The sequence below is a fragment of the Onychostruthus taczanowskii genome, unplaced genomic scaffold (genome assembly GCF_017590055.1).
Source record: "Onychostruthus taczanowskii isolate IOZ18803 unplaced genomic scaffold, ASM1759005v1 scaffold57, whole genome shotgun sequence".
NCBI classification, from domain to species: Eukaryota; Metazoa; Chordata; class Aves; order Passeriformes; family Passeridae; genus Onychostruthus; species Onychostruthus taczanowskii.
The window spans coordinates 1,250,903-1,270,580 of record NW_024503346.1 but is presented as its reverse complement, the minus strand read 5'-3'; the positions used below and the strand labels follow the sequence as shown (position 1 = coordinate 1,270,580).

Here is a 19,678-nt window from a genome sequence, read left to right as displayed (position 1 = left end):
TGTGTTTGAATCTGTTTCAGCCTGAAGGGTCTGATTTCAAAACTGCATTTGGCAGCTTTGTGCTGGGGTGTGTTTGTCAGGTTAGCAGTAATGGTGGCACAGGGTTCATGGAATCCCAGAAGGGGTTGGGTTGGGAGGGGACCTTGAATCTCATCCCATTGCACCCCCTCCATGGGCAGGGACGCCTTCCAGGGTCCCAGGGTGCTCCCAGCCCTGTCCAGCCTGGCCCTGGGCACTGCCAGGGATCCAGGGGCATCCTCAAGAGTAGCTTCACTTACTGGTTCTCTGGTGTTCAGAGAAATAATAATGTCTTGGTCTTATTTTAAAGAGTTGGTTGCCAAAGATGTGAAGTCTACAAATCACAGGCTTGTGCCCTTTTACTTGGACACAGAGAAAATCTAATCAGTGGGGTTGTTTTTGCCCCCCTGGTGTAGCAGAGAGGACATTTTTCTTCCTGATCACTGGGCTAGGTCACAAACCACTGCAGATCCCCTCCTTCCTCTTGAGTTTATCATGCACTTTATCAGGTATTGTAGACTCACTGGGGTTGCTCAGATGGGAGGGTATTTTCTTAACCTGCTATCTTACACTGCCATCTCCACACTGCTGTGCATAAATCATTTCAGTGCAGTTTCTGCTTTACAATGGGATCCTTCTTTGCAGTGTGGTAACATGGCTCGGGAAGGCCTCAGGGTTCTTGTCGTGGCCAAGAAGTCTCTGACAGAAGAGCAGTATCAAGACTTTGAAGTAAGTTTTTATTTGGTTTTTTCCCTTGTTTTTAAACAAACAATCAGTGAAGTGATTCTCACAAAACTCTTGTGATAATGCTGCCTCTTACCTCCCAGTTCTCTGCAAGAATCATTATTCTGAAATGTCTTGGTATTCTTTTTATCAAAGTTGCTTTTCAAGTGATAGGTATGAAGTGTTTATCCCAGGGAAGACCCTCCCAAGCAGTTCCTGAATCCTGAATAACCAGAATATAAACCAGGCAGCTCCCTGGCAACATGGGCTTCACATGTAGGCTTTGGGTCTCTGCCCAGGGCACTGCCTGGCTCATCCAGAATGGGAGGGGGAACTGTTCACTTAATGCAGGGATGTGGTGCAGCTGCTTGGGGTTCTGTGGTGCCATTGTTTCTGGAAGTGTTCCTGTGGTGGCAGGGAGCTGCCAGGCTCTGCAGGTGCCCCTCCAGCAGCTGCTGTGCCTCTGTGTGCCCTGTGCTGCCCACCTGGGACTGCCCAGGGACAAAACTGCAACAGCTTCCTGAAGCACTTTCCACCTCGAGCTCACCAGCCCTTGCAGGTTCCCCCTCTGAATCATGGAACCAGAATTGCCTGGGTTGGAGGGCGCCTTAAAGAGGCTGTGGTTCCAAGCTGTGCACAGGGACACCTTTCCCTAGAGCAGGTGGAAGGCCACAGAGGGAGGCTGGCTCCCCTGGAGCTGGCCAGCCGTGTGTCCCCAAAGGCAGCCTGGCTGTGCCCTGTGTCCCCAAAGGCAGCCTGGCTGTGCCCTCTGTCCCCAAAGGCAGCCTGGCTGTGCTCTGTCCCCAAAGGCAGCCTGGCTGTGCCCTGTGTCCCCAAAGGCAGCCTGGCTGTGCTCTGTCCCCAAAGGCAGCCTGGCTGTGCTCTGTCCCCAAAGGCAGCCTGGCTGTGCTCTGTCCCCAAAGGCACGCTACGTCCAGGCCAAGCTGAGCGTGCACGACCGCTCCCTGAAAGTGGCCACGGTGATCGAGAGCCTGGAGATGGAGATGGAGCTGCTGTGTCTCACTGGCGTGGAGGATCAGCTGCAGACAGACGTCAGGCCCACGCTGGAGACGCTGAGGAACGCTGGCATTAAGGTCTGCCTGAGCCAGGGGTGCTCCAGCAGGAGCACTGAGACCCTCTGGAGCGCCTGGCATTGTCCCATGGGCTGTAAATTAAAAGTTGGGGAGCCCAGTGAGGGTTTTAAATATCACTTTGGGAAGAGAATGTGGTGCAGGTGGTAAATCTTAACACATGAGTGTGGCACCTCTTGTGCTTTTCCTCCCCTCACGTGCTCTGGCTCCTCCAGCACAGAAAGGAATGGTGTGGGCATGAGGGGGGGTCCAGCAGGAGATTTTGGGGCAGTTCCTCTTTCAGGGAGTGGATGAAACAAGGCAGGTTTGGGGCTGTGTTTGCTTTGTGCTGCTTGAACCCTCGTGCTGGGCTTGGAGCTGTGGATATCCACATTTCAGTAGCCACTAGAGGGGAGTCTGAGCCAAGAGAATCAGAGACTGGATGTATTTTTTTCCAGCTTTCTGGGCATCTGTGACTCCACACCTACAGCCTGAGCTGTGCTCAGCAGTGAGGGAGCTGCTGTGGTGCCTGTGTAAGGTTCTCTCTCTGAAAAAATTGTCAGGCTTGCAAAAGGGGAAAAAAATGGATTAAACATTCAGATTTGGGTAAGAAGAGTAGGTGAAAGGTCCTAGTTGTGGTTTCTCTGCTTTAAGTTGCAAAGTGAGCAAAAATCTGAAGCCATGCTGTGAATGCAAAGCAGGGCTGTGTGTTGGGGGCTGAGGTAGGACAGGGAATTCAGTACTTGGCATGAGCTTCCAAAAGTGCTTTTTGTTTGGGGCCACCCCTGTGAACAACAGAGACTTCAGCAGAGAAGTGGGAGCAGGGGAATCCGAGCTCCTCAGTGATGCTGGAGTCCTGGCCCAGCACTCTGAAGGGTTTTCCTGCTTCCCTTTCTCTCACCTTGGCTGGAGCTGGAGTGGAGGTGTGGGATGTGCTGAGCACCCCGTGCACTGCAGTGTTCATCAGGGTGTGCATGTGAGCAGTAAATCCAGAGTGGAGGGGGTCTTGCAGTTCATGACAGGGACCATCTTGTTAAGAGTCAATCTCTTTCCAACCTCAGATTATTTAACAAATTGAATAGTCTTTGTTTGGGTTTTTTTTTTTGTTGATGTTTTGGGATTTTCTTAAGGTTTTTGTATTTTTCATTAAATATTCTTGGGCAGTGTCTTGAAAGAATAAAAACACCAGTGGAAAAAGCCAAACTCACTGTGATATATTTACACTGGAGAAGGAATTCCCAGCCATTGCTGCTGACATTGCTTTTTAACTCCCTCCCCTCACCAGCACAAAATAAAAGAAGCAGTGTAGATTTAAAAAAAAAAAAAATCTAAAAAAAACCCCTGAACCAAGTTAGTGTGTTCCAGACGTACACATCAGCACTGAGCTAACCCCAGTTGCATCATCCACATTTCAGCCTGGGCCAGGAGGGATCTTTCTGCAGCAGGGCCCGGTTGAGAAATGGCCGGGGAGGGACACATTAACACACAAATACACATTTTTTTTAGTTGCATTTTGTGAGTTTATCAGCAGAATCTTGAAATATTGCAGGTGGGAAAAATGTTACCCAGAGTTTGTAACTTCCTTTGTGTCTCAGCCTGAGTAAGAGCTTTGCTTTCTTTCACGTGTGGGAATTTTCTTGCGTGTTTTAAAATAGGGGTTTTTTAGGAGAATAATTTGTACATGTATTTTAACAGGCCTTTTACAAGCCTGAAGGGGCAGGTGGTACTTGCAGAGGTCCTGCAGACGTGGTTGTTAAGCTTCACTTAACACATGAAATGTTTGGATTTTAGGTGTGGATGCTGACAGGGGATAAGCTGGAGACAGCCACGTGTACAGCCAAGAACGCTCATCTGGTGACACGGACACAGGACATCCATATATTCAGACTGGTGAGTTACACCCACAGACCCTGTCCTGAGGGGCCCAGACTCTGGGACAGGAGGGCTGTGAGATCACAACTGTTTTCCAGCAGGGTATTTTTATTCTTTTGCCCCAGCTTTCTACCCTGAGTTTTTGTTTCTGTGACTGCGTGCCCTAACTCAGTGTGCTGCCTGTCCTGGCTGTGTCACTTGTGTTCCCTCTGGGACTCTCTGCTGTTTTCTCACCCCAGTGGAGCACACCTTGCTCAGTTCCATCCTCCCCCAGGTGACAAACCGCGGAGAAGCCCACCTGGAGCTGAACGCCTTCCGCCGCAAGCACGACTGTGCCCTGGTCATCTCGGGGGACTCGCTGGAGGTACTGATGCCTCAAGTGTTAGCTTTTATGTTTTCCACATTCTGTACTGCATTAGTATGTAACTCTGAACTCCATATAAAGTGTTAGCAAGTTCTCCTCACAGTTCAGCCAAACAATCCTTTTCCAGCCCCAGAACCAAGATTGCATTGCAGCTCCAGGCCCAAAAAGTACAAACAACAGGGAATGGAGGAGAGCAGTCTGGGAGGATGGGACTGCTTAACCTGGAGCTGGAATTGGACAATTAACCCCAGTGTGGAAATGAACCAAAACTTATAAAAGTATGAGAACTCGTGACTCAGGGTCCATCTTGGGTCCATTTTTGGTGGAGCCACAGCCAGGCTCTCATACTGCCCAAGGTGTATCCTTTGAAGGCCTTTTAATAAATCCCTACTTTATTAAAGCATTTATTTGGTTTATTTATAGTTTCACTTATGAAATCCCTACTGTCTAGCCTCTGTTCTAGACAGCCTCTCAAGGCATCAGTAGGGCCAGCTGCAGAGCCCGGGCTGGAGGAAGGCTGGTGCCCGCAGAGCAGGTGTAACCCAGGTGTGTGCTGTGTGTAACCCAGGTGTGCCTGAAGTACTACGAGTACGAGTTCATGGAGCTGGCGTGCCAGTGCCCCGCCGTGGTGTGCTGCCGCTGCGCGCCCACGCAGAAGGCGCAGATCGTGCGGCTGCTGCAGGAGAGGACGGGCAAGCTCACCTGTGCCGTGGGTGAGTGACAGCCAGGGACAGCCACACACAATGGCAGCTGCCTTTTCTTTGAGTGAGCAGTCTCACATCGTCTCACACCCCCTGGAAATGCTGATTTAGGGAGCGGTGGTTTTGCGGGGCCATAGAGAAAATGATCGAAATTTTGCACGTGGAAACTCCTCATCACCCTTTGAGGTGGCATCTTTGCAAAGCAGAGCTTGGACCTGATCCTGTCAAGTGCCACTGTTAATCTGAGCTGTGTTTCAGCATTGTAGATGTAATGGTACCACCTGCAACTGAGATACTTCAATCGCTGATCTGGGGGTCTATTAAAACAAAACTTAAGTTCATAATTTCTGTTTAAAATCTTGCCTTTGTTGACTGGGTTAAGTGTTTCTTATAATATTCCAGTGTGGTGCAAATGACTTTGGTGGGGTTGCAGGTTGCCGCTGTTGCTTAACTCCCAGTTTTGTTTGTGCTCTGCCCTGCAGGTGATGGAGGGAATGATGTTAGCATGATTCAGGAGGCTGACTGTGGTGTTGGAGTTGAAGGAAAGGTGAGATTACCTCATCTTTAATGAGAATTTCTGTGGCCAGTTTTCAGGCAACTCTTAAATGAATCCTCAGATATTTGTGCAAGATAGGGAACAAGCTCCCACAAGAATCATCATCAAACCAGTAGTCCTATAATGATAAATAATTTGGCTGTAAAGGAGACTACTGTTAAAGGGAGTTCAAGTTCATTATTTGGTTCTTGGTAGAATCCCTGAATTTGTACCCTCATGGTTAGTTTTGGGGGTTTTTGATGCTCCAAGTTATAATTACACTGATAAGATATATCCTACATATACAATTAGAAATGGCTCAAATTGGTTTGCAAAGCAAACTCTGGCTTAGAGCTCTGATTCCTGCACCTGGGGCTGTGTGGAGCTGCAGGACTGGATTGGCAGCAGCAGCCAGACTCTGCTTGCAGCGAGCCAAAATTGTGTGAACTTTTGAGACTGAGAAGTTGTTCAGCACTGACTTGATAGGAGTGTCACGTTAACATGTGTGTTGTGAATCAGAATCCAGAGGTTATGCTTAGAATTGGAGGCCAAGGTTCAAATGGGAATTCTCATATTTTTACTCTTTGCTTAAAACCCACAGTGGAAGGAGAAGTACTGAGGCAATGCTCTCCCTCATCTAACATGCTGCAAATATTCCTGGAAATTGTGTCAGTGATAACTCAATAATAACATGATATTCTTTGTTTCCAGTGCTGAATGATCTCACTGTGCTTTTCCTTGCCCTTGTTCCCAGGAAGGGAAGCAGGCATCGCTGGCAGCTGATTTCTCCATCACTCAGTTCAAGCACCTGGGTCGTTTGCTCATGGTCCATGGAAGGAACAGCTACAAGAGGTCTGCAGCCCTCAGCCAGTTTGTGATCCACAGGAGCCTCTGCATCAGCACCATGCAGGTAAATGGGCTGCCAGGAGGGGCTTTCCAAAAGAGGTGGGGAAGCCAAATCACAAAGGAAAGGTCTTGTGTCTCATTTGGAATGCTGCTGTTTCTTCTTCTGAAAATTTTCATGGGTTAGGACTTGAGGTTGTTACTTTGATATGAAAACACATAAGAAAATTCCTGGTATTGAACAAATACCAGCAACTGCTCCAAAGGCATAGAAAGGGTTGATGTTCCATTAGTCTGTCTTCATTTCAGGAGCTGGGAGAACCCACTGCAAGAATGTTCCAGTTTGAACAGTGTATTTTTAAGCTGTTACTTTTACTGCAGTATCTCAGTGCCTAAAAAGCTCATTTCTTTTCTAGGCTGTTTTCTCATCAGTGTTTTACTTTGCTTCAGTTCCTCTCTACCAAGGCTTCCTCATCATTGGGTAAGAGCTCACTTTTTACTGGTGGTGAGGAGAACCTCTGCACAGTGAATGCTTTTGGGCTGATTAACATGCAAGCCATGCACATCTCCACTCTGCTCACTGCTCTGCTTCAGGAGCTGGGTGTGAGCCGTGTCCCCTTCAGTGCAGACACTTGCAGAAACCTTTCCATGTTTGTGAGGCAGTCCATCCTCCAGGAATGTTCCTCTGCTCCAGTAAAAGCAGAGTGACAGCTCTTCTGGGCTGGTGTCTGCACAGCAGGGAGAAGCAGTGCCCAGCTCCTGGCAGTGCCAGGAAGAGAGACAACCCAACCTTAGTTCCTGCCCAAAAACTGTCTAAAACAGGGCATTGCAACTGTAATCCCAGTATGACTTCTTACACATTCTAGTACATAATTTAAAAACCAGCAAATTCATCTCCATTGCCTTTTGATGCAAACAGAATCAGAGCTGAGCTCTAGAGCAGACTTTGGGATGGGCACAGGTCAGTCCTTGGCTCCATTAAGAGCCCAGTGCAATATTTGAACCAATCACTTGTGTATGAGCATTCCTGCTCAAAAGTCACTCAAAAAGTCAATCATGATGGTTTTTCCCTACCTGCAAAACTCTGGTGTGCTCCATTTGCTAGTTTTTATAGTTTGTACATTATTGGGCATTTCAAGAATGTGGTATTTCCTTTCTGGAGCCTAACATTTGTTTGCTCAGCTCCACCTGAGATATTTACTGGTCTCCTGCCTTCTTCCCAGGTACTCCACAATTTACACCATGTTTCCCGTGTTTTCTCTTGTCCTGGACAAGGATGTGAAATCTGAAGTTGCAATGTTGTACCCAGAGCTCTACAAAGATCTTCTTAAGGTGTGTGAGACTCTTGTTTGTCTGTTTTGCTTTAAGGCAAGATCCTCATCTTGACTGGAAACTGTAAATGTGTAAAGTCAAATATATTGCCAGGAGATCCAGAACTTTAGGAGGCATTTTCAGGCAAAATTCTGTTAAAGTCAAATTTGAATCCACAGATAGAACCAGAATTCCTGGCAGTTGTTTGTTGAATGCTGCATGAAATGCAATTTATTAAAAACGGCTGGGCAAGTAGAAGTTCTATTCTGTGGGAAATTCTAGGGATTTAATATTACCAATTTGTTCCATAATAAAGGGAAAAGAGAAATTGTTGGGGATTTGGCACTGTCCTGAAGCCAGAAAAGGGAAGAAGGGAAGGCATATGCTCATTTGATGGAGGCAGGGGCTTATCCCAGAGTTTCTTCAGTAGAAATTTGACTGGAGTATGATCTAAAGGTTTGCTTGCTGTGCCATTTTTGTAGCTTTAGCATCTAAGTCAGGTCCTTCTCCTTGAACAAAGAAAATATTATTTTATGTTTATCATAGAAATATGAGGAAGGTAGATCTCATCTTAGGTTCCTTTTTAATTTTTTTTTCTTCCTCCCTGGAAAATGTTTTGAATAACTGGGGTATGCAGCCTGGGAACATCTTTCTTAGTTGGAGGAAAGGGTGGACTGAGTCTTCCCCAACTCCTTTCCCTGAAGGATTCCTGTTAAACAGATACTCTGAGAAGCACAGCCTGTTTTTCCAGAGCCTCAATAAGTCTCCATCTGGTTTCACTTGGATGTTGTCTCTTATGTCATAAACCACTAATTCTTCAACCATCCTTAGGCCTGGTCTAAACATAGGGGGTTTTGTGCTGGTATGGCTGTGTTGGCTGGAGATGGTTTTTTAAAATCTATCTGCCTTCAATATGAGGGTGATTTGTGTGTGTCTAGAAATACAGCATTAATGTATTCACATTGATGTGTGTACACACATCTTCTATTTCATGCTGATTAAACTCCTGAGGCATCTTTGCACTGAATTAATTGTGTGTGCAGTGAGGGCCAGGTTGTGCTGGAGGAGCCCTGAGCTTCCACAGCCCCTTCATGCACCCAGAAAAATGGAAATAAAGGGGCATTATCTTGGCTTAGCTTGATTTGTTTAATTTTCTATTTTTTTCCAAAGCAGCTTCCAGTTCTCTTACTAATTTCTAAGTTGATCAATAAGTGAATTTTCATAGAAGAAAACCCCAATGGAGCTTTGTCTTTTTTTTCCCCACCCAGGGACGACCGTTGTCATACAAAACATTTTTAATCTGGGTCTTGATAAGCATTTATCAAGGTAAGAAATCAACTTCTGCTTGTGCCTTTAGATGTTGTAGTGCATGTGACTATCTAAGTTTTGGTATTGCAGAAGTAAGGCACAAAATTAATTTCCCAAAGCATCCTTGTTGATCATATCTCATATACTCTAATTAGGCTGCTAAAGCAATTAAGTAAATGCCTTAATTACAATGCATTTTCAACAGTGGATGTAGTAATTTGGGTATATATCTAGGAAGGTCTTTTCTTTCATTTTGTCATTTTTTAAAATCAAGTACCCTCAAATTCAAACGGTCTCTATAGATATTAATCAGGGAGTTGTAGAAAATGGGAGCTAAAAGCTGAAGTGCCAAAATTCCTTGTTTTCTCTTTATCAACAAGAGTGAGAATAAGGGGTCAAAATAAGCAGGTAATTCTTACAGATTTAATGAATGTTGCCATCCTCAGCAGGGAGTGAATCTAGAAGTGTAAAATATGTAAAGCTCTCTTAGCTTTATTTTCTGAAATCTATCACAAGCATCCTACAACAGGGATCAAGGCCTTGGGATGCTGAGTAACACAATGGCAAAGCCAAGGCCTTGAGAGAACACTCCCAAGTGGTGGAAGGCTGCAGCCAGAGGGTGATGCACGGGGGGAAAGATTGCTCCTTGAGCTAAGAGCACTCTCTGGTTACAGGGTTTGGTTAAAGTGACTTCACCAGTGCTGTGCTCAAGAACCGGCAAACAGCGGCCAAACAACGGGGCCAGTTGCTAGCAGAGATGAGCCCGACCAAAACTTGAGCAGCCCAAAAGTTTGGAAAGTTCACAGCTGGGTTTGAACTTTGTGGCTTTGGAACTGGGTTCCCTCACAGGTTTTCCCTCCCGGAGGCGGCCTGGGTGATGGATGTTGGTGTGGATTACTCATGCTGCTCACATGAGTTATTTGTGCAGGTGGCCTGCACAGCCCTGGCCAGCCGGCCTAGGAGCACAAACAATGCCTCGTTAGCAGAGCTTTAATGGCATTCTCTTAGGGGGAGGTGTAAAGGGGAGACATCTTGCTCAGGCAGTGCAAATTGAGGCTCACTTGTATCCACTGAGCTTTTCAGCACTTGGCTGCCTCTTGGCACCGAGGCAGTGTGGTAGGATATAGAAGAATTTGATATCTTTTAGCTTCTGAGTAGTGACCAAGTGCTTTTGTGGGAGGATAGAGTTTCATGATGTTAGAGATCTCCAGTTGCCAAAACAGCATGTATTAATTTCCTATCTCCATGTGTCTATGAACATGATAGACTGTTAGAAAACTTCGGGTACCTCTGCTGTAACTTTTCCCTTCTCATCAGTTCTGTCTCCTAAATAGTAACTGATTCGTTGTCGTTACGTTCATTGGGTTTCATGAAAAACAGCCTCAAGACAGGAGTGTTTCAGCCTTTCCAAGACCTAACTGTGGGTTTTAGAGCTGATCCGGTGTCTGACTGAAATAGTTCCATTCCCTTGCAGGTAGCATCATCATGTATGGAGCACTCCTCCTCTTTGAATCCGAATTTGTGCACATTGTTGCCATTTCCTTCACGTCCCTGATCCTCACCGAGCTGCTGATGGTGGCACTGACGATCCAGACGTGGCACTGGCTGATGATTGTGGCTGAGCTGCTCAGCCTCTCCTGCTACATCGCTTCCCTGGTCTTCTTGCACGAGTTTATTGGTGAGGTTTCATGCTCTCCCCCAGCCAGTTCACGGCCTGGATGGTAACAGGACTGAACTGAGCAAAAGGCTCTTGGTGGGGCCAACAGCAGGCACAGTGACAGTGGTGCCACAGCAAGCTCTGTGTGATTTGAAGGCACTTGGAAGATGTTTTGTGGTTTCTTCCCACAGCAAAATGCTAGAGAAGGTAAAGGTGGTCAGCAGAGTGTGCTACCCAGTGAATCTCATCCATTCTTTGAGCTCCAGCACGTGTCAGGTGTCTCATTTGCAATGACCTTTATTTCCATGTGGGAATTTGAGATGGAAGGTTGAAGTCTCTGGTGTTGGATTGAAAGATTTGGTCTTTTAAACTGGAGGAAGGAGCTGCCTCCTAAAACTTACCTTATTTTATCTGTTCACTGGGACCATTCCCTTATGGGTTTGGTTGTTGCTATTTTAGCTGCATGAAGAAGAGTTAATTCTATTCCCTGGGTAGAGGAAAAAGGGTGAGGAGTTCCAGATTCCCCCAGTAATGGTTGAGTTGCAAATATCAGACCAATGGGTTTGTTCCCTGTTCATTCAGGAACCACAAGATGTCACTGCTTCTTCCATAAAGCTCTTCCCTAACTGAGGACAACAGGGATAACTTCCCTCCTGGCTGGATCTGTCTCTTGCATGTGGTTATACCAGTTCCATTTTGATGGATGCTTTAACTGTTTCTGTAAAAGTTCTGAGGTGTTTTGGGTCAGGAGCTGTGTTTGCTGGGCTCAGCCAAGCAGCAGAGGCAGCTCCCAGAGCGGGAGGACACGCAGTGCCAGGAGGATGTCCCTGTTTCAGGTGGGGTTTGGGAGGGCAGTTACCTGTCAGAGCCACATTCCTTACACCCCACTGCTCAGCACGTCTCTGCATCTTCTGGGGAAGAGAAGGGCAGAGGGGTGAGGAGCCAGGTCTCATATGGGCTTTGATCTTGGAGGTAGGGCAGCTTTAAGGATTGTAAAATCCTAGAATGGCCTGGGTTGGAAGGGAGCTTAAGGATGATCTAGTTCCAGCCCCGTGCCGTGGGCAGAAGGAAGCAGTGGTGGATTGAGCTGCATTTCTGCACCCCTTCCCAGAAGGTTCTCCCCGTGGTTTTGACTCCGTGCTCGTTTCTCCACACAGATGTTTACTTCATTGCCACCCTGTCGTTCCTGTGGAAGGTCACTGTCATCACCCTGGTGAGCTGCCTGCCCCTCTACGTCCTCAAGTACCTGAGACGGAGGTTTTCTCCCCCCAGCTACTCCAAGCTCACGTCCTAGGGCTGCTCCTGGCACACAGAGACAGGCATTGCCCAGGGCCCCGAGACAACCCCAGCTGTTCCACAAGGAGCACGTTGTGTCCCTGCCCCAGGGCCCCGTGGTGATCTCTGGTACCTGCTGCTGTAGTGAGAGACTGCCCTGGATGGGAACCTAAGGCCAAAAGGGACTGTTTGGAGGGTGGAGGCTCTGAGTTCATCCAGTTCTTGGCACTTGTGTTCTACTCAGCTGGGGTCAAATGCATGGAACTGCGATGGCAATGGGTTTCTCTTGCATGGTTCAAAGTCTGTGGAAGCTGCTACCTGACCTTGGGATTTACATTTGACAATTTAAAGTGAATTTTTTAAGTGTCTGCGCTGTTCTTTGCATTGTGTTACTTTTTTTTTTTTTAAGTTTATGTTATTTGTCTTTTTGATTCAAGTAGTTAACATTCTTTTTACATCTTGGAAATCCCTTAATGTAGGTGATGCACTACACTGCTGACAGCTGATTCCTGATTTATGGCATGTTGTTTCCATAATGGGGCTCCAGCCTGTCGGATCTACACACACTGGAGAATCTGAGCGTGTCTGAGATTTTCCTTCAGTTGAAATGTGGTCACCCCAGTGATTTTGGAGGTATCCAGCCATTGATAAAGACAGAGAAGTGGTAGCTCAAAACGAGAGAATTCGGTTTTGTTTAGCTTTTGTGCTTCCTGTTAAAAGGAGCAGTGACATAATAGTTCTACTCTGTATTTATTTGTGTAGAAGAAAATTATCTAAACTAAAGCAAATCCTCTTTGGAACAGAACTTTGCAGTTGATCATCCTTGAAATGTGTCGACAACGTGAGAAGGGACTCGTAGTGTTCTGCAGACAATGTGGCAGACGTGTCTTGAATCCTTGGAGACTGAAAGGAGAGGTCACAGAGCTGCTACTCCTCACAGCTCCATGAAATCTGTTTCCTGTTAGTGTGAAACTTTGAGGATGAGCTGCAAGTAAGCAGAGGCACTCCTAGGTGGATGTTTTAATGACATGCTCCCTGCAGAGAGGCAGTTTTTGGAGCCTTGCACTTGCTTGGCTCTAAAAACCAAACCTGAATCACAGGAGTGGGTCATACAAAGGCATTAGGCTGAGTGCAGAGCAAATTAATTCTCAAAAATTAAACTCGGTGAGTTCTGTCATTATTATAAACTTTAGTCCACATTATAATCTCATGAGGAGTGCCACATGTACTTGGGCTTCTCAGTAGGAGGACAGAGACTTACAGGGACCTTCTAGAGCTGGGGTGGTGCATCAAACACGGATGGGCTTTTAGTGGCAGCCATCCTTGTCTGAGGCTCTTCAGTCTGTGCTAAATTAGCTGCTTGCTGTCTTCTTCCCACATCAGAGAAACCACGGGCAGATCTGGCACTGCTTGGTGCCCTTGTTCCTTGGCTGCCCAGGGGGGAAAGAGCCCAGGGGCTGAGCTCCTGTCCCAAGGCAGAACCAGGGTTTCCTTCTGGGAGCTGGGCTCACAGCCTCCTGTGAAGCAATGAATGCCACTTTGCCAGAAAGGTCCTTCACCTTGTCTTCATCATGACTGGATAGTGTTGGCCATGCCACTGTTCTGGAGTCCCCAGACAGCATTTCACAGAATCATGGAGTGGTTTGGGTTGGAAGGGACCTTAAAGGCCATCCAGTGCCACCCCTGCCATGGCAGGGACACCTCCCACTGTCCCAGGTGCTCCAAGCCCTGTTCAGCCTGGCCTTGGGCACTGCCAGGGATCCAGAACAGCCACAGCTGCTCTGGGCACCCTGTGCCAGGGCCTGCCCACCCTCACAGGCAGAATTTCTTCCCATCTAATTTGCTTTCATTAGCTCAAATACAAGAACCAAGGATTCCTCCTGGCCCCAGGTGGTGACTGAGCAGCCCAGTCCCCCTGGGCTCTGGTGCCCAGCCCTGCCCTCTCTCCTGTGTCTGGTAGTTCAATGTCCTGCAACAGCAACAGTGCCAAGCTACTGTGTGTAAATATTTGAGACATATAAATGGTAGAATTCACTGTTTCCTCAAGTCAATACAGTTTACACTGAGTGGACCATATTTGCAAACTATTAGCTTACACCAAGAAAGGGAGTGAACTGTGATTTCATTTGTATTTATTGAATCATAAGTTTAGTAGCATATTTAGTAGAGTTGATAGTGATCTAGAGCTGTGTTTTGGGGTGTGGATTATGTTCTTTGCAGTTTGTGTTTTTGTACAAGGTAGTAAATCCAGAAGTCATTTCTGCCTGGATATACACTACATCTTTTCAAAGCAGTCAGAGACTAAAACTGCCATCTAACAAACAGCAGGAAAGAGGAACACTTCTATTTTTCAAGTTTATAGCACTTTATGTTTGCAACCCATTTCTCTTAAGTTATTTAAAAATGTTTTTAAAAGCAAAATTTAATACACATGTTCCTATTTACTGTACATTAAAATAAATTGATTCTCTGCTGGAAATTTCATCTTTTCCTCTAGTATGCTCATAATTTGTACTTCTGGGGAGTGAAGCATTGTTTTCTTCTTCTGTGCAGTATCTTGTTTGTGGCCTTAGTGTTCTTCCTATTCCTTTATCTGTGTGGGCTGTGCTGTAGCAGTTCATGTGTGACTTGTGTGCTTTGGGGCTGCTCCAGGTGATGCCCCTGGGTGCCAGTGGAGTCTCACCGTGCTCCTGCTGCCCGTGGCTGCAGCCTGAGGTTTTGTGGCACGCTCTCTTCTCTTCCTGCACCTCTGCAGCAATTCCAGGTGTGTCACACCCTCTCTATCCCCTTAGCTCTGGATTTCTCTCCTCTGCAGAGCTTGTCCTGTTCACCTGTGCAAACATTTGTTCAGCTCAGCTCATGGGGCAGTGGGAACCCAACATTCTGTGTTCCAGGGTCTGCTCAGAGCTGGCTGAGGTGAGGGGTGCTCAGGGCCACCCCTGGTGTCCCCTGGGGGTGAGCACTGTGTGCTGGGGGCTGTTCTCCTGTGCTCCCAGAGCTGTCCCAGCCCCAGGACAGCCTCGGTCTCTGCAGCTGCCTGGGCAGTTGTGTGGAGGGGAGCTGGCTTTGTCAGGGAGCTCAGCTCAGGGGGAATCCCTAGAGCTGCTCTGTGGCTGAGAAAGCTCTGCTGCATCACAGGTTTGCACAGGCAGAGCTCTGCCCCAGGGATTGAACCCTGCCTTGTGCAGCTCAGTGTCCCCAGCTCATCCCACAGTGTCTGGGGCCACCCCAGTGCCCACTTCAGCAGGATGGGCTCTTTATTTATTATTAGTTATTTCACAAGTGTTAAACTCTATGATTTGCATGAAATCCTGTGGTTCACAGCTTTGCCAATATGGTCCATGACTACTGCCTACGACAACTTGTGTACTTATATGCCTTTGAGAACAGTTTGAATTGTTAAAATGGTTTAAAAAAATCAGTGTTAATTTAATTTTTAATGGGGAAATGGATTCTGGTGTCAAAATGGTATTTACTGTGATGCCGATGTTTTGTACCTGTCATCCAGCTAAACAACCTGTAAATATCCTGAGTCAAGAGAAACATGAATGCCAATTATTTATTGTTCTGTGGAGTTACATGTCGCAGATGTGTAAGACCTTCAAAGGGAATGTTGTAAAACAAGGTGGAAAAAATAAATTTTATGCAACTTCTTTACTTCACCCCTGTATGATGCACCTGGTTAGTCCTGGAGTGATGGGTCCCAGGCGTGTGGGAATTGTCAGGATGTAGGGAAGTTGTACCACGGGCCTTTAACCTGCGTGTGGGAAATGCATCCCCACGAGGTGATCAGAGCTGCTTCGTTAAATTCCTTCTAGAGCCAGCTTGGGTTTTAACAGGGCTGGTCATTGCTGCTGGGAGTGAGGAGGGAATTGTCATGGGGACAGGGAGCTGTCGTGCCCTGGGAAGAGCAGTGGTGCAGCAGCATGAGCAGCAGCTATTCCGGGCATGTTCTCATCCCTTGCACATCTGAGTGAGTGAGTGGCTCAGCACGAGAGCACTCCCAGGGTCAGGAACAGGGGCAGAGGCAGGATTTAACACTGAGTGTTCTCCACAGGGGAAACGTCAATAATGGTGAGTACAAACGCAGTGCAGCAATTTTCTACCAAAAATGTAATAGAGCCATAAACACGCCTTAAAAAAAGAAAATTAAGAGTGCAATTGGATAAAGGAAATCTGGAACTTGGGAGACAGTTCAGCACTGCTTTCAATAAACAATCTCTGGGATCACTGACCATCTATGGAAGTGTTTCTTTTAGATTCTAGAGGACACAGATGCCCTTTTTAATGACTAACTTTTTTTTTGGTATAGAGTAGTTAATGCAAATATTAAATAAACCGTTTTTGTGATGTTTGCACACATCAAATGAATGGTCTAGACTCCAGAAATCACAGGAACAGACTTTGCTCCCAAGTGTTACCAATTTCCCACTCTAAATGGGTTACATAAGCCCTGGCTAGTGGTTCCTTTAATTTATGGATGGTTTCTTTTTAATGGTGAAATGTGTAATTAAAAAAAGCTAGAAATAGCTTTTCTAAACTCACTCTGGAAGGGAAGGAGAATTTCAGCAATTTTTTTCTTTCACCCAAACATTGCATAATAGTAGAAATGTCAAAGATTTCCATGGGCTTTCATTTCATTCTTCATGTGGCTGTGGTCATGCAAGAAGTTTGAACACTGCAGGGGCTGGCAGATTTTTTGGAAGATCACACACCCTGGGGTAAGTCTTTAGCCTGGGCTTTACCAAAGAATGGCCTTGTTTTCCAGGCTGGGGTTGTATTAGACGCTGGTGTGTCTCTGGTTTTCCTTTTTTGAGGAGAAAGAACAGTTGCTGGCTGGAATTGGGTGTCTTGCTCTGGCTCTGAGCCCGATGGGGCTGTGGAGGCCTCCCTGCCCAGGAACCATCTGGGGAGAGGAAAACCTCACTGAGCTGCTCTGTCCTCACCTTCAGCCACTGCCTCTTCTCCCCTGCATTGCTGTGGCATTAAATAATTGCTGTGGCATTCAATAATTGTCTTACATCCTCGCTAGAGGGAGGGAACTCCTCCTTCCCCTTTCCCAGGTTGGAGAACCAGTGGTCTGGGCTGGCCCCACAGGCAGAGCACAGGAAGCAAAAAAAATATTTCCTTTTTGGTGATAAGACTTTCTCAGCACCTTAAACACGGGAGTCAATCTTACAGGCAAGATCCTTCTTCCAGAGAGTATTCAGATGCCTTGTTTTAAATGAGCAATGTGATTGCAGGCTCTAAAAACCTGATTGGGAGTGTTGATAAACCCCAATCCAAACATTTCAGTGGATTCTCTGTCTCCTTTGGAGCTGCAGGTCCACATCACAGCTGTGCTGAGTGTTAAACCTAAGTGCCAGAGGGAGCTGGGGGGCTCTGGTGGGAGCAGCAGGGATCCCCTCTGCAGCTGCACAGGCAATCCAGGCAAACCTGGGCTGTGCCAGCTCCGGGTGTGCTGCAGACCCTGCTCAGGGACACTTCCACAGCTGATGCTGAGGCTCCTTTGGCCATGAGCATCTGATGGCCTTTAAACTCTCCGGGTGCTGTGGGGCTCTGTGGGTTACGTGGTGCATCTCTGAAATTCTGCTGCTGTAGTTTAATTAGAGATGATGAGCCTCTTGCAGGATCTGGCTGTGAGAAGAATTCCTTCCTCTGCTGCTCTTCCTCCCTTCGTGGCCCAAGACCTGAGTGGGTTACAAAAAAGGCTTTAAAATCACTGCATTCCCACTTTAAAACCTCCTGTTCTGGGCTCGCTGGAATTGTCCACGTAAGGCAGAATATTGTCTGCTCTTCAGATTCCCTCAGAAAGGAGGAGTAACAAGAACAAGCTGTGCAAAAGAATTTAACGCAGTAAAGATGGGGGTAATAGTCATTCTCATTTGTCCTTTTATGTGAAACAGATTTTATTTTAAATGTACACTGAGTAGCTTAACCATATCCAGAGAGTTGTTTGCCAGGGTAAAAGCAGGATGAACTGAGAGCCTGAGTGGGCTGCACTGAGGGGTGGTGCTCACCAGCTCAGAGCACTCCTTGGTGGCACTGGGACACAGGGATGTCCTGCCCTGTGCTGCTGGCAGGCAGCAGATTGACTCCTGTGCCTCACATCTGCTCCAAAGAGCTGTGCTGGGGCTGTGGCACTTCTGTGCCTGCCCTGTGCTGCCTCTGCTGGCTTTAAAGCCTCACCTCAGATTGCTCTGGTGCAGATGCCACCAGCCTGTGACAAAAAGTGTCCTGTACTGACCAGGACTCCTATTAAAAATAAGAACAAATCCAATGCCCTGTAATGGTCTCACTGGAGCATTTCCCTGCTCCAGCAGCAATGGTGTCACTGCCATGGGGAGAAGCTGCACTCAGAAAAGCTCTGGGAAAGGCAAGGGATGGTGCCCACAGAGGCAGAGCTCCTCTGCACCTTTGTGAATCTGAGATTAGGGTTTGAAATAAAAGGGCACATTTATAAGGATCAGCATGGCCTCTGTCAGATTTTAATACCTGATTTTTCCTAGAGATGTTCCAGAAGACAAATTGTGAGTGAAATCTCTGTTTGCAGCCCTGACCCCGAGGAGAGGAGCTCCCCAAAGCAGATGGAACGTGAGCAAGGAATTGGTGTCTGCTGCAAGACCCAGGGCTGATGGAAAGGAGCAGGGCTGATGGAAAGGAGCAGGGCTGATGGAAAGGAGCAGGGCTGATGGAAAGGAGCAGGTCACCCTCACCCACCCCTCACACAGCCCTTGGGTTTTGTTCAAGCCCGAGCTGAATTCTTGCCAGTGCTCATTACTGAAGTGTGGAGCTAATCCTTGCAAGAGCCGTGCTCTCCATAAATTGCCTTCAAAGAAAGAAACCTCCTGTGTTTCACAGGTGAGTGCCAACATCCCCGTGCTGTCCCCCCAGGAGCCCGGGCCAGCTCTGATTTACACAGCCCCAGCTCATCCTTCTGCCAGCTCCTGCAGAGCAGAGCGCCACAAAGCCTTCAGGAAAAGCAGAGCCTGCGGGAAATCCCAGGTGTTAACACGCAATAAAAAGCTGCCACGCTTGGCTGAGCCGGGCCCAGGCAGGCCTGACCTAATGCAGAGCTTATGGAGGTGGCAGGTAAGGACTAATTACCGACCCTGCACTCCATCAGGGCTGGCCTGTCAGCCCAGCTCGGGGACTGGAGTGCCGACGGTCACTCTGCCCCTCGGCATAACTGGATGCAGTTGGCTCCTAAAGAAAGGTGGGGAGTAAATCTGAGGTGCTGAAAGAAATACTGCAGCAGAAATTACACTGTGGGGAAGGTTTTATACGTGTTGGGGGTGAATTAATGAATGGGTTTGGGGTTTTTGGAAAGGAAAAAAAAAAAACACAACAAACTTTGTGCACAAATACGTGGTTTAAAATATATTCTCTTTCAAACGCCAGCTATTTTAACAACAGTGTAAATCAGATTTTACAGACCACATATTTCAAGTATGAAGTTCATTAAATGTGTGAAATTCTAGATTAGCTGCCGGGTGTGGCCAGAGCCCCAGTAATGAATTGTAAATTCTGTTCAGGATATAATATCAGATTCCCTTGCCCTGGTGCTGATATGAAAGGACTAAAGCCACCTTTTCAAAACAGTCATAACCTTTCTTTATTATCTTTATTTAGTTTAGCCATCATATGATCTAATGAATGACTGCATCAGTGTTTCCATCCTGAACCTAATGCACAGGTGTTTAACCTCATTAATTTGTGGGTTTATTATTATAAAACCAACTTATGTCTCAGTGTAACTGAAATGAATGCTATCACTTTATACACATTTTTGCCAGTGCCCTGATAGTGGCTGGTTGGCTGTCTCTAGATTGAAGAATATCACTCTAAATTCCAATTCCCTTGGAATTTGTGTGAAAAAAATTCATCAATTAATTAATGAAGCTGTTCTCATTCCATAAACCCTGCCATGAGCTGGAGCTAGGTGCCAAAGGGGGCAGAACTCCCTTGTGCTGCTGCATGCAGTGACATTTTGGGACAGAC

The 19,678-nt window shown here is 46.9% G+C and overlaps 1 protein-coding gene across 2 annotated transcripts in view; it reads left to right on the top strand.

Moving 5' to 3' along the window:
- ATP9A (ATPase phospholipid transporting 9A (putative)) overlaps positions 1-15,339 on the top strand; it is a 47,781-nt gene extending 32,442 nt beyond the window's left edge. For both annotated transcript variants that reach the window (XM_041417876.1, XM_041417875.1), the window contains exons 17-28: positions 664-747; positions 1,665-1,835; positions 3,603-3,701; positions 3,958-4,047; positions 4,616-4,760; positions 5,231-5,295; positions 6,038-6,193; positions 6,543-6,607; positions 7,350-7,458; positions 8,706-8,763; positions 10,220-10,423; positions 11,560-15,339. In XM_041417876.1, the coding sequence (XP_041273810.1) occupies positions 664-747; positions 1,665-1,835; positions 3,603-3,701; positions 3,958-4,047; positions 4,616-4,760; positions 5,231-5,295; positions 6,038-6,193; positions 6,543-6,607; positions 7,350-7,458; positions 8,706-8,763; positions 10,220-10,423; positions 11,560-11,696 (1,383 nt within the window). In that variant the 3' untranslated portion in view covers positions 11,697-15,339. The remainder of the gene's footprint in view (positions 1-663; positions 748-1,664; positions 1,836-3,602; positions 3,702-3,957; positions 4,048-4,615; positions 4,761-5,230; positions 5,296-6,037; positions 6,194-6,542; positions 6,608-7,349; positions 7,459-8,705; positions 8,764-10,219; positions 10,424-11,559) is intronic.
- The last annotated feature ends 4,339 nt before the right edge of the window (positions 15,340-19,678 follow it).